Source organism: Littorina saxatilis, linkage group LG12, assembly GCF_037325665.1.
Source record: "Littorina saxatilis isolate snail1 linkage group LG12, US_GU_Lsax_2.0, whole genome shotgun sequence".
In the NCBI taxonomy this organism is placed as follows: Eukaryota; Metazoa; Mollusca; class Gastropoda; order Littorinimorpha; family Littorinidae; genus Littorina; species Littorina saxatilis.
Window position 1 is genome coordinate 85,295,288 of NC_090256.1, and position 16,565 is coordinate 85,311,852.

Here is a 16,565-nt window from a genome sequence, read left to right on the forward strand (position 1 = left end):
GATATATTGCTATAGCATTTATTGTTTGGTTCATTTGCAAGCCTCTGATCCACAAAGCAACCAGGAAACCTTTGTTTAGAAAGGTAGGTTGTTGGAATGTTTGTTATTGGCAAAACAATACATTCACAGATATTTCGACCCAACGGTCTTTTCAGTGAACAGACAAACAAATATTCACACAAAACTTATCTTGATAGTTCTATCAGTTTACGTCCCCTCATCAGGAAGCTGAGCGAATGAATTGAATTAAAAGACCGTTGGGTCGAAATATCTGTGAATGTATTGTTTTGTCAATAACAAACGTTCCAACAACCTACCTTTCTTGTTTTTTGATTCTGAATTTTGGAACATTGGCAGTCTCTTTGTTTTTGGATTTGAACAAAGGGGAGATATGTTGTAAACTTTTCATCTCGAGTTCCCCAGAGTGTGTTTGAGGGCAGACGACACCGATGTAAAAAGTGACGTCAGGGAGGAAGGTACTGACTTCTGCGCAGGTTTGACCAGTGCTTCTTGTACTTTCTGGAGTGTGAGATGATGTTGAATCCATTCTAGTGCCTCCGTCACTCCTTCTCCTGTTGAAGCTGAGACTGGCAAGACGCCCACCACTGTTTTGGAGAGAAAAAAAGAAGGAAGAAAGTGAGATAAGTGTTTGTTTCTATGTGTGTAACAAGTATATAGTGCTGTTGTAAACGGGGTGTATTTTACCACCGGCTTCTTGACTCGTAATGGGCCCGTAACTTTGTGCCAGGGTATAACTTGTCCCATCTCAAGACCCTAAGCCACCTCACTGAAGTTCATGAATCGAAAATTTTTAATTAAATTTTGATTTAATATAATATACTTACCCAATTCTTATGAATGCATTGACTTTAGTCCCACATGCTAGATGTCGAAAAACCTCTCAAATTACCTGCCCTTAGTAGGGTGGTAACCAAGCTAAAAGCGACGCCATAGCCGTTGCTATGGCCTGACCTTGCTCGGTTACCCATAACACCCTGCGCACCGCGTGAGCGCCAGCATCCGTAATAATCATTCGAGACTATTAGTCAAACAAACCCCCAAGGACATAATCCAGCGGGGACGGATGGGAGGGTATTAACTATAAGAATTGGGTAAGTATATTATATTAAATCAAAATTTAATTAAAAATTTTCGATTTAATCACATATTCTTACTCCAATTCTTATGAATGCAGATTCCTCCTAAAGGTGGAGGGAACCTACTTATGTCCTTGTAAGAACCTGCCCTGCAGCAACTAAAACCAGCAATGAACTGGAGCCATCAAGCCGCGTGCAGGAAATATCCCGAAGATAGAAACCGATGAACACATCATCTGATCTCCAGTAAGCCGTTTGCAAAGCTTCGCCTAGGCGACCAGAACGCAACACGGCAATAAAAGAAGCACAAAATCTGTACCCGAGCTGTTGGCAAACCTCGCATAGGCGAGAGGAACACCACCAGCCAGAGAAGAACACCAGACTCCCGAACGCCTGAAAAGGAATAGAGGGAGGACTGAACGCCCCCCCCCCCCCCCTGTTCGGAACGCACCACTCATAGGACTGTCCTATGAATGTAGCAGAGCCCCTAGAGAGAGACAAATAAAAGACGTCTCTTTCGCTCCATTGTAAAGAAATAAGAACCTGAGCTAAAGCTCGTGGTTCCAAAAGACAGTAACGTCAAAAAAGGGATTAAAAAAGTCCAACCAGACAGTTAGAAAATCCGAATCTCCCGGAGCGATAATCCTCCCAAGAGGAGGGAATCAAACACCAGAGGATATTGACCAGGTTTCTGAAACCCCAAAACCTGGCCAAAAACCGTGAACAAACGGAACCAAAAGCCCTAAGGCTACATCCTCTGGCAAACCCCAAAAACGCATGCGCCTCACCGCCCTATAGGGCTGAGGCCCAGAGTAAGTAGAACAAAGTCCCACGCGCTAAACAAGGGGGAGCCTCTAAACCTCGTAAAACAAGGTCCCTTGATCATGCCGACAAGAGCGCCATGAGCAACAGAAGAGAGGCCTATTTGTTTCAAAACAGCTGAGATAGCCGATAAGCCGGAACCTCAAAGAAGAGGCCCAGCTGCCCAAAGCCAAAAACTGAAACAGAGGTGAAAAACCACCTGGCTTGAGAGAGGGGCGCTAAGGAGTTGCACCCCCGCTCTAAATCCCCAATTGGCCAAGGGGGCCAAAAAAGGAGCATACACAGATAAAGTGGAGGAAATATATGCTTCGTTCCCAAAGACCAGAGTCAGAACCCATGATCTAAAACACCAACAGCACGCCTCCAGACCCGTCAGCAGAAGGGCCAACCCCTGTGCAAGCCCTGAAAGGGCCTGTTGAGCGAGTCGGCCAGATCGCAGAGCTGGCCGGGGAGAAATTCCCCTGAGAAAAATGATTTAGTGTGAAACCCAATCAGAATCCCCTATACTCTGTCTGACAGGGAGCGAGAACTTGCTCACCCCAGCTAGTTCACATAAGAAGCAACAGAAGAATTGCCCGAATGCAACAGGCCATGCCTGTAAATAGCAAAAAAGGAAAGGCTAGTAGACTAAGAGCCACTGCTCCTAACCTCAGGCAAAAGAGAAGCCCAAGGATTCACGTCTACATCACAGCCTCAAGACTGCAATCACCATTGCAGGCCCCATCTAGACGAAAACGCATCCAAAAAGCGGTCTAAGTCCAGGGGGAAACAGAGCTAGGGAAAAAAGTCCCCTGAGCGATCCAAAAGGATTCCAGCCACCTTCCCGAGTGGAGGAACCCACTCTGGAGGAGGACCCTCATGTCCCAGACCTGAGAGGCCGAACCCCCCAAAAAACTTGAGGAAAGACTAGAGAGCCAGTATAGCTATCGATACCGTCCGACCGAAGATCGGGTCTAAAGACCCCGCAGAGGCCTGCTCTCGTGCCAGTCTGGCAGTGAAAAGAGCTTATAGCCTCCCTATTCTCTCTTGTGTGAAGAACAAACCTTCCAAGAGACAAAGTCGAACAGCATGCCCAGGTAAAAAACCTGGGATAAGGACAGCTCGGAATTTAGCCTGGTTACTGAGAGCACCAGGCAAAAAACCTGGTTCAACACCAAAAGAAAGTGCAGCTGACAAGCTGATTGACCTTGAAAAGCTCAACCAGCCCCCGAGAAAGTCCAGAGACCAACACCCCCAGAAACCGAGCCCTTTCCTGTGTGCAGAAACGCAGAAGGAAAGCTCATGTGAGAGCACCGAGGAAAATCTCAGCCAAAGCTGAAAGCTCTAGCCCATGCCGCCCACCTCCCGCAGAGAGGGAGGAGACACTGAACCAAAACACCCCTTTGCAACTGGGAGCGCCTAAATGCGCTGCCAGAGGTCCAAGAAGGAAGGGAAAGATTCCAGCTATTGAGTAGGTTTCAACAACCCCCGAAAAAGCCTGACCCTTGCTTCCTGCAACCAGCATGAAATCAAACCCCTTGTAAAGGAAGGAGATCACACCAAGCCAAAACAGTGTGGGCCTAAAACGTCACAGAGAAACCACTCCGCTCCGTGACGACCCTAGCCCAAGCTGCCAGCAGCCTGGCTAAAGCCTTATCCAAGGCATCCTCCCTAACTCAAAAGAGCGTTCCGGGAGGATAAAATTGCCTATAAGAAAACACAGAAGAGAGTCTCAGCCCAAGCAAAAAACTCCAAACCATGCCATCCTATCTCCTCCAGAGAGGAGAGGGAGGAGTAATATCATGAAAACTCCATGTTCCCTGTGGTCTGTAAGAGAAGCCAGAAACTAACCCCTGGCCATAAAAAAGTCCGGATCAGACCCTGAGCCTGAAAAATTCCCTGCTATCTTCTTCCGCACTAAAAGTGAGGACGAAGCAGCCTGAAACCCCGAAGCCAGCAGTCCCCTGCGTAAAAAGCAGCGGGAAAGGTGTAGGCTGAAGACCACTATCCTAAGGTGCGGATCAAGCCAAAAAGTGTGGCATGTGGCAGGCAATCACCGCAGACTCAGCAAATGAAACAAATTGCGAGAAAGCCTGTGAAAACCCAAAGCCATCCCGGAAGAGGAAGGAAGAGAGACACCCCCAACCTATCCGGGCCAAAGTAAACTGCAACAGCAGCCGCTCTATGTATGGGAAGCCTACAATCAGTAGGCAACCCTATACACTCCCCCTCCTTAAACAAGAAGTCCGAACCTAACCACCAGGGCCCGTATGCTTATGGGGGAAGTTCGCGACAACTCCCGAAGTTTTGAGTGACATCGGAAGTACTTGCCTCACTTTCGAATGCATGGGCCGGAAAAAGGGTTTACCTCGAAGCAAAGCGAGGAAGTAACTCAGGGTATTTTGCGACTACTTCTAAAGTTTTGAGTGACATCGGAAGTACATCCTCACTTTCGCATGCATGGGACGAAAAAAGAGTTTACTTTGGAAGCTAACGAGGAAGTAAATGAGGGTAAATGTACTACAGCCAGACCCAGTAGTAAACACGCTACTTCCACAGTTTCTCAGTGCAAAAAGGCAGGGCTTTTCTTCAGTTTTTCATGTCAAACCGAGCTGACGCTCCAAAAGAGAGAAAATAGAGGGAAAAGTCGTATCTTCTGCATGCATTTCGTGCAAATTTCCCTGAATACAAACCTGAGTTGCCAGCTTTGACTTTTGTTTGTTGATCTGGGTCATTGGCCACCACTCTTTCATTCCCGCTTATACGAGGGGGTTACTGTGTTTCTATGAAAATGGGCGTCGTTGTGTGCGTGTGTGTGTGTGTGTGTTTGTGTGCGTGCGTGCGTGTGTTTGTGTGCGTGTGCGTGTGTGTGTGTGTGTGTGTGTGTGTTCGAGTGTTTAAGTGTAAGTTTCTGCTATTTTTTTTGTCATTGCTTTATCTGTGTGTGTGTGTGTGTGTGTGTGTGTGTGTGTGTGTATGTATTTGTGCGAGTGCCTGTCTGCCTGTGTGTGCGTGCGTGCGGGTATAATTGTGCGTCTGTTCCTTTATACGTTTGTTTGCGTGTTCGCGCGTGCCGTGTGTGTGTGTGTGTGTGTGTGTGTGTTTGTGTGTGTGTTTGTGTGTGTGTGTTTGTGTGTGTGTGTTTGTGTGTGTGTTTGTGTGTGTGTGTTTGTGTGTTTGTGTGTGTGTGTGTGTGTGTTTTCGATGTTATGTGTGTGTTCGACGGTGTGTGTGTGTTCGACGGTGTGTGTGTGTTCGACGGTGTGTGTGTGTGTGTGTGTGTGTTTGTGTGTGTGTGTTTGTGTGTGTGTGTTCGACGTTATGTGTGTGTTCGACGGTGTGTGTGTGTGTGTATGTGTGTGTGTGTGTGTGTGTGTGTTTGTGTACCCACTCCCCACACTATGATGAGCTGACTATATTTGCGCCTTGATATTTTATTCATGTTCTTACGTTTTAATTATGCTGTTTATTGTGATTCACCACACCCGAGTTTATCGTAATTGAGATAATAAGGTGTTCTATGTCTATGTATTATGTCTAATACACATGCACACACGCACGTAGGCTACAAAAATCCAATCTTGACTTTGAACTTTATATAAACATACATCCTCTTCACAATTAACGAGGACAAACGTAATTTACAAACACCTAAGTACAACAATTTTTCTGTTTTAAAAATTCGGACACACATTTTCTCAAATAATATGAAATTCGCTGAACTTATCTTCTTTTCACTACACCTTATATCTTGATTCCCCAAAAATGGAGTTCTGCCTTTTTAAATTTACCAGTAACACAAACATTCGCTCTGACCAAACTATTTTTGTCCAGCAGTTTTACCGATACACAATCATTAAAAAAACACTACAAAAAGAGTTTTAAGTTAACCGACTTCGCTACCACATAAACAACCTTTTTTTATTGTCCCCAACATTCTGGTCAACGAAATCATTATTATAGACAGTCATTCTATTTAAGGACAATCATCACAGCTTTCGTTCAACCAGTCAAAAACAACAATTATAGTAGAAGCTACAGCGCGATCAACGTTTGCCCATTTACGAACTCGCGATGAGATTTGCTTCTTCTGGTCACCAAGCCTACCGTTTACAAACGCATGCGCACTAATTGGGATTCCCCCAATTTTCTCGACCTTGACCTCAGAACTCTCGAAGCCACTACTTCGGCGTTCAATTTAGCTCGTGCATACCGAGTAGCTGGCAACTTTGCTTTCGAAGTTCCCACTTCCAATGTCAAGGGCCTCTCGCTTGACATAATTATACGACGATATCGCATCTCAAGGGTCCTTACCCATCCAAAAGAAACCTCCAGCGCATACTACAATTGCAGGACATTCCGTTTTTAAAGGCAGCTCATTGGGAAATGATCTCGGACACAATATCGAAGACGTGAAATGCGTCAATCGAGCAACTGTCGTAACTTGGCTACAATGAGACGGTCTCCTACCTTGCACCATAGACACGGACTGTGACATTCTTGTTTAATTTAGGTGAAATGCTTAAAACAGAGTGACTCAAAAGCGACAGTTCGATCAGTTACTGACCGAAAAAAACGTGCTCGAGTCATTCGGCGAAGGTGGCGAGCTTTCAAACCAGCACGACTGAATAACTCAGAATGCCTTTTTTCATCATGCCTCTATTCTACACGAGTAACATAGTGCAGTGGTAACGGTTCCGGACTCTCGTTCATTCGCTCCGGGTTCAAGTTCCGCCGGGAGCTATATATTTTTTTATTAATCTTTTCCTTTTTAAGCCTCCGCAATTGCATTCCGGCTGCAAAAACCGGGTTTTGCCTCTGTGTTAATTTTATTCATTTGCAAAAGAAACCTTCCTATGCTTTGAAAAAATCATATCATGTCTTGACTTTCAACTGTACGCGCGTGTGTATATGTGTGTCACTACGGTGAGTATGTGTGTGTGTGTGTGTGTGTGTGTGTGTATGTGTGTGTGTGGATGTGTGTGTGTGTGTGTGTGTGTGTGTGTGACGTGTCACTTGTGTCATCATAGTTTCAGTGTGTGTATGAGTGTAGATTGAGAGAGAATGAGAGAAAGTGAGAGAGAGTGAGTGTGTGGTTATTTGTTTGTGACTGTGTGCGTGCGTGTATGGGTGCGTGTGTGTGTGTATATGTGTGCGCGCGAGCGCGCGGGTGTGTGTGCAGTGTGTGGTGTGTGTGTGTGTTTATGTGTGCCGTCAGTGTCACTTGTGTCATAGTATCAGTATGTGCATGAGTGTACGTTTGTCTGTGTGTGCATGTGTCGTAAGAGAGAGAGAGAGAGAGAGAGAGAGAGAGAGAGAGAGAGAGAGAGAGAGCGACACTTCTTTGGCAATTTTGGACCAGACAGCGTCTTTATGTTTAACAGTTAGACTGTTCTGTAAACTTGGTGTTTACTGTGTTTTTTTCTAATTAACTGTTCTGAAATTTGGACAGAATAACCGTTCTTTCGTAAAACACTTCTGTCAAGAGTACAGCAATTTCACCATCTGAAAAAGGTGCAGAACGCCCCTCCGTGTCTAACTTTCTTTTTGAGCGGCACACGTGCCTTGCCATTTTCGTTGACTGCTATGTTGATAGAAACGTGCGCATGCGTATTAGTAGGGATTCCCCCAATTTCCCCGACCTTGACCTTAATACTCTCGCTGTCACTACTTTGGCGTTCAAGTCAGTTCATGCATTGTGAACAGTTAGAAAGTTGACTTCGGGAGTTCCCACTTCGAAAAGAGGCCTCTACTTCCAGTGTTTCTTACTTCTTGTTCATGCACACGGGCCCAGTTGTGTAAAACACAAAAGGAGGGGAGGCAGGGGAGGTCGCGCAGTAAATCTCCTGCCAATAACCCGCCAAGAGTGTGGATGAAAAGCGTGATCAGTCTCTGACTGCCAACCCAAAACCGCCCACCTGAACAAGAGGTGGGGGGAAGAGGGGTTGGTAACTGGCACAGATCTCTGCCAAGAAGAAGAGAGAGTGGAGAAGCAAGACAAAGCCGGGCCCGGCGCGTCTTACCCCACCCGCTGTGCGAGAGAAGCATCTCAGTGCTAAGAACCAGACTACCTGGTATGACCACAACCCACCCCAAGTGGGGAGGGGGGCGGTCCAGCACAGCCGTAACCCCAAGACGGGGAAAGGACTGAAACAGAGAAACGGCCGTAAACGGCCGATCCTCGCTCGTCCACCTGCCGAAGTCAAGTAGCCCTATCACTCACCCAACCCTAGGAGGGGGGGGGGGGGGTGACCTACGCTGGCTACGGACAATGACCACCGGCCAGGCGATACTAAAGCCGAGTCCCTGCAGATCATTGTGAACACAAAGAATGGGAGACTGGAGAGAAAGGGTACGTTCTGCCTCCGCCTGACCACGTAGCCAGCCGGCACAGCCCGTGCAGAGAACAAAACGGAGCAAAGCTCATTGTTCCCTGACCACTGTGCGAGACACCCTGCCGAGAACAAAAGAGAGTCAAGCTCATTGTTTCGCGACCGCTACCCGCGACAAGCGCGGGCAGCTAACACAGCCACCTGCCCCAAACGGAGCAGAGAAGGAGTATGTAAGGTAGCCTGGAAAGCCGTACATAGCACCCCCACTGTGTAGCAAGGCCTGAGCCAAGCCACCCCCAGATGAGGAGGGGGGTGGCTCGTCGCAGCAGTAAGAGCGACGGAGAGAGACGAACCGAAAAACGGCCGACCCCCCTCCGTCCACCTGCCGTAATCCTATAGCCCACCGACCACACAACCCGATAAGGGAGGAGGACGACTGTCGGGCCAGGACAATAGAGGCACAGACTGTGAAGACAGTCCAACAGCGCCCACCCCGTCCGACCCAGAGGGAGGGACAGGGTGGAACGCTGCTCCAGCCCCCACCCGATCCTGCCCAGCGGGCGGGAAAGAGTGAGCCACTGACACCCCCCCACCCTGCCCCAAATGGAGCAGAGAAGGGGTATGTAACGTAGCCTGGAAAGCCGCCACCCCAACGCGCCCGGGGGGCGGGAAAGGGTGGGAAGCTAACACAGCCCCCTGCCCGCAAAGGGCAGAGTGGGACAAGCCCAGACTGTGACTTACCGAGCCCCCTCTCTCCCTCTCCCACCCGGGGAGAGAGCTGACTTCCCACCGCAGCAGTGCTAAAAGCAAGCCGAGCGGGAAGAGAAAAGAGAGGAAGCAGCAGCCCCCCCGCCCCGCATGGGACAGGGATGGCCAAGGCCAGGCTGCGACTTACCATGCCCCCCTCTCCCTCTCCCACCAGGGGAGAGAGCTGACTTCCCACCGCAGCAGTGCTAAAAGCAAGCTGAGCGGGAAGAGAAAGAGAGGAAGCAGACCCCCTCTCCTTACGGAGAGAGTGCTCACGAACAACCCAGTGGCAGAAAGGACTGAACCGAGCTGGCCGTTTGCACCAGGCGACGGTGCGACGCAGGAGCGCCCCCCTATCCCCCCCCAATGGCGGGGGGCTGCGTAACACACTGTGATGTACCGGCGGTAATCAGAGTGGTTAGACGCAGGCAGGGAGCAGGCCCCCCCTCCTAAAAGGAAGGGGTGCTCGAGAACAGCCCAGAGCCACCAGAGGCAAAAAACGGGCTGAACCGAACAGGCCATTTGCACTAGGCCACAGTGCGAAGCTGACGAAACGGGAGGGCGGGAACCGCCGATCGCGCCTGAAACAGCCGAGAATATAGACACAAAACATCGTTAAGTCCCCCCAAAAGGAGGACATTGACTGATTCCTCTTACACAGAGAAAGGGGAAAGAATAGCCACACGGCTACTCCCCCCCCCCATCAGTCGCACCGACGACGATCCAACAAAAAGTCTATAAGGAGCCTAAAGGCTGATTAACCCCAACAGGGGAAGCGAGCTGTGAAAGAACTGAACCCACCCTCGGAGGGATAGGAACATAAAAAGAAGTGCTGTTTGACGGATCTACGACCCGCATAATAGGCAAATCAAAGTTCTTAGGCTACTCTTAGGAATAGTTACTAAACCAGGCTAAGAGCTTTGCCACCTTCCAGTCTCGCGCCGAGTTTAGCTTTGTTGTCGGCCATTTTAAGACCGGCGAAAAACAGTCACCCAGAACAAAAAACTTCTGCGTGCATGTTCAACACAAAGCTAACACCATTCAACCAAACATAAACAGGAAAGATCTCACCAAAAGGTAGACGGACAGGTAGACCCACAGGAAACCGGCTAGTCTCACGGACAAGCAGGCATGTGAAGGCCAAAAGTGAGAGCGAAATTCGGACACGTCCACCGTGTGTTGTCGAAAGTCGAGAATGATTATTACGGATGCTGGCGCTCACGCGGTGCGCAGGGTGTTATGGGTAACCGAGCAAGGTCAGGCCATAGCAACGGCTATGGCGTCGCTTTTAGCTTGGTTACCACCCTACTAAGGGCAGGTAATTTGAGAGGTTTTTCGACATCTAGCATGTGGGACTAAAGTCAATGCATTCATAAGAATTGGAGTAAGAATATGTGATTAAATTTCAGGCAGACCCCGCTGGCCTATATCCAGTCTCGTCAGAATTACTAGTAGCTTAGCTTCGGCAGAGACTGAATCAGTGAACTCACCTCGTTTAGGATCACGGAGTAACTTTTCAATCTCAAGCCCCTCGACTACCTCACTGACGTTCATGACTCCAGGCAGATCCTGCTGGCCTATCTATAATCAGTCTAGCCAGAATGAACTTAACCTCACCAGAGAGTCAGGGAACTCACCGCCTCGTTTAGGATCAAGGAGTAACTTGTCCAAGCCCTTTGACTACCTCACTTATGTTCATGACTCCAGGCAGATATCCTGCTGGCCTATGTAATCTCATCAGAATTAACTTAGCCTCGCCAGAGAGCCGGGGAACTCACCGCCTCGTTTAGAATCACGGGGTAACTTAAATTGTCCAAGCAATTTGACAACCTCACTGAAGTTCATGGCTCGAGGCAGATCCTCAGTGCTGGCCTTTGTAATCTCATCAAAATTAACTTTGCCTCACAAGAGAGTCAGTGAACTCACCTCGTTTAGGATCACGGAGTAACTTGTCCATCTCAAGCCCCTTGACTACCTCGATCACTGAACTGAGTTCATGTTCCAGGCTGATATGCCGGGACAGGCCAATCAAATCTCATCAGATTTAACTCAGCCTCACAAGAGAGTGAGTGAACTCACCTCGTTTAGGATCACAGAGCAACTTCTCCATCTCAAGCTCTTTGTCTACCACACTGACGTGTGATGATCCAGGCAGATCCCCGGACTGGCCTAGCTATCTAATCTAGCCAGAATTAATTACGTAGCCTTACAACAGAGTCAGTGAACTCACCTCGTTTCGGATCACGGAGTAACTTTTCCCTCTCAAGCCCCTCAGCCACCTCACTGACGTTCATGACTCCAGGCAGATCTTGCTTGTTGGCCAGGACCAGCACAGGGATGTTCTGAAGCTCTTCCTCTTGCGCCACCTTGTGGAACTCGTCCTTAGCCTGGTCAAGTCGTTCCCTGTCCCCGCTGTCCACCATGAACACCAGTGCGTTCATCATGTGGTAATAGTGACGCAACAGGGGACGCTAAGGACAAGACGAAGCGAAGGAGTAAAAAAAAAAACCACTTGAAAAATCAAACACAAACACACACACGCACATGCGCACACACCGCTGACACCCACGCACACACACCGCTGACATGCACACACCGGCACACACTGACACACACACTCACACTGACACACACACACACACACTGACACACACACACACACTGACACACAAGTCATTGCTAAAATGTAGCGCTTTTTGACATGATACCCCTAAAAAATGACGCAAAAAGTCCCGCATTTGACCGCTCTTACGATCGACACCTGCGGCATCAGTAGGAATAGCATAGCACGCAAAATACGCAAGGTAGCAAAACAAAACAATCTGTTCAGGATAGATAATTGGTTTGACTTTCTTCTCGTATGTCAAAGTTGCAAAGTTTTGCCTATTGTGATTTCTTGTCAATTTTTCATTCGGCTCTTCCGTTTTTGTCTGGTCGATTTTGAGGGTACCCTCACTTGAGCGGCGGTCACGTGATCCCTGTAAAATAAATATTTAATCCAAAAGGTGATCATATACAGTTTTAATGAAATGACACGGGTATTAATGCTTTAATTTGGGTTTGAAATTTGTTGCAATAATTTGTTGGCCAAGTTTATATATACCAGGTACATGAATACAAACACATGTGGTTTTTATTTTGTTATGTCGGGTCCATCGGGCATTAAGCCTAAGACTGCGAGGAGAGATATTGTAATAAGAAAACAAAGAGAAGAAACTTAGTTAAAGAATGAGAGATACCCAATTAACTTTAAATTTATCTCCATTTTAAGACACCCTCCTTTTTAAGATCTGATTTTCTCACATTTTTGGAAGTCCTAAAGGGGGGGGGGGGGGGTTGACGTGACCGTACTACTGTACCAGAGAATGGAACGCCCTCCCTACTTCAATTACCTCTGCAGCCTCACTGGAATCAGTTTCAAAGAGCAGCCTTCACTAACTTTGAGCCGTTAAGTCATGTAGTTTCGAAACACATTTCCTTATAAACAAAAACGTCGTATAAAGCTACTTCAAATATTAGCTTCTATTTTGATAACGTGTGTGATAGTTTCACAGTCGAAAATGTTGTTTGTATCTGCCGTAACAGGGGCGGATCACATCATTTTTAGGGGGGGGGGGGGGGTGTTCCATTTTTTTTAGGGACAATTCAGTCGACGACGCGAAGCGTTTAGTTGAGTGCGTAAAGCGTTCGAACCTCCTAGGGGCGTCCGGGGGCATGCCCCCCCCCCCCCCCTGGCCCCGAACATATTTGACACAAACAAGAAAAATAGAGCAAACTAGTGCAATCTGAGCCAAGAAACTTCCCCCAATACACCTTCCAAAAATCAAATTTAACTTTTTAGATCAAAACAAGGACAGTTGACCGATCTGGTGTAACCTGAGCCAACAAATTACCCAACTTCTTTCTACAATCGCCCTTTAAAAAGGAAAGGCCGACTCCTAGGGGAGTCCGGGGGCTTATCCCCCGGACAAATTTTGATAAAAATCAAGGATAATGGACCAATCTGGTGCAATCTGAGCCATAAGTTTTTCTTTATTTTCAATGATTTTATTTTATTTTTTTCTATTTAAAAAAAAATTAGGCTAGAGGGGGGTGGGTGGGTGGGAGGGGAGGTCAGAACCCCCCCCCCCCCCCCTGGATCCACCCCTGCGTAAACACTTCACAAAATTGTACAATACAGCCTTAACATACTCACAATCTTGTCTCTCCCTCCAACATCCCACGACATAATGTGGAGACCCTTGTGGCTTGTCGACTCAATATTCATACCTGGTGCAAGTAAAAACAAACATAATTTTCAGCTGATGTGGGCCATATAAATATGTATATTGTGGGGGCTTTGCTGTTTAACTGTACTGATTTGAAATGTCTGATTCTATTTTTCTGCACTAATTATTTTGATCCGTGGTATGGTGTACCTTATTGTTACAGGTAGTTCTGCACACACTCTATAACAGCTATATGTGCCCACAGCCAATAAATCGCCTACTGGAAAGTAAGCCAACTTCTGAATATTATTTTTACATTTAGTCAAGTTTTGACTAAATGTTTTAACGTAGAGGGGGAATCGAAACGAGGGTCGTGGTGTATGTGTGTCTGTGTGTGCCATGTGTGTGTGTGTGTGTAGAGCGATTCAGAGTAAACTACTCGACCGATCTTTATGAAAATCTACATGAGAGTTTCTGGGCATGATATCCCCAGACGTTTTTTTTGGATAAATGTCTGATGACGTCATATCCGGCATTTTGTAAAAGTTGAGGCGGCACTGTCATACCCTCATTTTTAAATAAAATTGATTGAAATTTTGGCAAAGCAATCTTTGACGAAGGCCGGACTTTTGTATTGCATTTCATCTTGGAGGCTTAAAATTTAATTAATGACTTTGGTCATTAAAAATCTGAAAATTGTAATTAATACTATTTTTTTATAAAACGATCCAAAATTACGTTTATCGTATTTTTCATCATTTTCTGATTCCAAAAACATATACATATGTTATATTCGGATTAAAAACAAGCTCTGAAAATTAAAAATATAAAAATTATGATTAAAATTAAATTTCCGAAATCGATTTAAAAACAATTTCATCTTATTCCTTGTCCGTTCCTGATTCCAAAAACATATAGATATGATATGTTTGGATTAAAAACACGTTCAGAGAGTTAAAAAGAATAGAGATATTGAAAAGCGGGCTATCCTTTTCAGCGCAACCGCGCGCTACCGCGCTTTTCTGTATTGTTAATTTCACTGCCTTTGCCACGAGCGGTGGACAGACGATGCTACGAGTGTACGGTCTTGCTGAAAAAATGCAATGCGTTCAGTTTTATTCTGTGAGTTCGACTGAGCTTGACTCAGTAAATGTTGTATTTTCGCCTTACGCGACTTGTTTTTTCTCCATTCCTCTGATCACTCTTTCTCTCTCTTACACGCCCGGCCACGCGCAAGCGGAATTCATCAATGTTCTTATTTCAAAATTGGCGGTGGCATTTCATTCACCTGTATCTATGATTACAAGAGCCTTTTTCTGTTCAAACAAACAAACAAACAAACAAACGAAGAAAGCAGAAACCATACCAATTGTGGGTATAGTAACTTCCACGTCAGAGCGGGTCAGTTGGTACAAACATGTTGTCTTGCCTGATGCGTCCAGACCTGAAAATTATAATTGAAACTTTGAATAATTCTTTGGCAATTGAGAGAGAGAGAGAGAGAGAGAGAGAGAGAGAGAGAGAGAGAGAGAGAGAGAGAGAGAGAGAGAGAGAGAGAGAGAGAGAGAGAGAGAGTTCCAGTAATTCCAGCTGATGACAATTCTAAGTACGAATTCCACATTTTTAAAAGTTTGTTGACACAGTAATTGTGTCAACAACAACAACAACAACAACAACAACAACAACAACAACAACAACAACAGCAGCAACAACAACACTGACAACAACAACAGCAACAGCAACAACAACAAGTAGAGTACTCAGTCAAAGCGGAATCAAGTTATGACCGAATATCCGCTTTTTTTGTAAAACCTCATGTAGCCTATTCATTTAGTTTTTTGTGATCGTTTTTTTACAGTAAGCTCCGATGGTTTTCCACTCTTCTACCTCTGCAGAGAGAGAGAGAGAGAGAGAGAGAGAGAGAGAGAGAGAGAGAGAGAGAGAGAGAGACAGAGACAGAGACAGAGACAGAGACAGAGACAGAGAGACAGAGAGACAGAGAGACTGGGTTTTCACTCGCAGCACTGAGCTAGCGAGTTTAATTAAACAGACTGCACTAATAATACCAAGCAGGCATTATTTGTAAAGAACGCCAAAGAACACTTACCGAGAATCATAATCTTAAGTTCTTGTTTGCCACCAAACAGCCTTGATAGACGTCCATTTCCCATTGTCTGCACACTTTTCACGGATTTTATTAATGAACACCTGCGAAAGTAATAGTAACAAAAGGCACCGCCTTAATTCTTATAGGCCTAAGAATATACACTATAGATCAAAGAAAGATATTCACGACCAACCACCTCTGGCCTGGCTGCTTTTTTTGTTCCAAGTGTAGCCTACGCACTTTCACTTTTCTACTTTCTTAATTTCTTTCTTTTTACTGTGCCAGAACAACACACCTAGTCTAGCAGCACACCTATATTAACCAACACACTGCATACGTCTATGATGTTAAAATATAATAATGTCATGTAAAGCTCACAGTGCAAAAACAGTCTCGAATATGATTTTCAAAGAACTGAGAAATGATAGAAACTCGAAGGCGTGTTTACCAAAGTTTGCATTCTTTCACAGGCACCAGCTCTCATTTAAAACAAAAATGCTAGTTACTCTTTTGTTCAAACTTGTAATTGAACGCGGCTGGCTAACACAAATTTCTTGTGAAAATGTAGGAGAGGATGAGAATATGAGGGTAGAGAGGGACTCAGTGCTGTCAGACTCCTTTGTCTTATCCTGAAAGTGTGAAAAAAGAAATTGGATAGTTGGATAAAAGTGCCGGATTTGTTCTGGCGCTTATGTTTGGCACGGTATCGCCACGCCATCGCCCACAACGTGTTCAATACCATGTCACAACAGAGAGAGTTCTAAAATTAGATGCTTACGTGTGGTCTTTTTTTGGTCACTCTTTACTCAGTGCAGTCAATCAATCAATCAATAGGAGGCTTATATCGCGCATATTCCGTGGGTACAGTTCTAGGCGCTCTGCAATGATGCCGTGTGAGATGAAATTTTATACGGCCAGTAGATTGCAGCCATTTCGGCGCATATTTACCTTTCACGGCCTATTATTCCAAGTCACACGGGTATAGGTAGACAATTATTAACTGTGCCTAAGCAATTTTGCCAGGAAAGACCCTTTTGTCAATAGTGGGATCTTTAACGTGCACACCCCAATGCCGGTATATATAGTAGTGTACACGGGGGGTGTTCGGAGTCTGCACACAAAGTTGACCCTGAGAAATAAATTTCCGCCGCACGTGGGTTTGAACTCACGCTGACAGCGGCCAACTGAATACAAATCCAGCGCGCTACCTACTGAGCTATGTCCCCCGTCACGGCCTAGCCGGTCATCAACTGCCGTCTGGCCCAACCGCCGG

At 46.2% G+C, this 16,565-nt stretch overlaps 1 protein-coding gene across 1 annotated transcript; it reads right to left on the minus strand.

The window, feature by feature from the left end:
- Positions 1-6: 6 nt before the first annotated feature.
- LOC138983025 (uncharacterized) lies at positions 7-15,898 on the minus strand. The gene is made up of 5 exons (XM_070356429.1): positions 15,293-15,898; positions 14,552-14,629; positions 13,173-13,246; positions 11,208-11,448; positions 7-605 (listed from the first exon to the last, which is right to left on the minus strand). Exons 1-5 carry the CDS (start codon positions 15,354-15,356, stop codon positions 406-408), a joined length of 657 nt encoding a protein of 218 aa, XP_070212530.1. The 5' UTR covers positions 15,357-15,898; the 3' UTR covers positions 7-405.
- Positions 15,899-16,565: the final 667 nt, after the last annotated feature.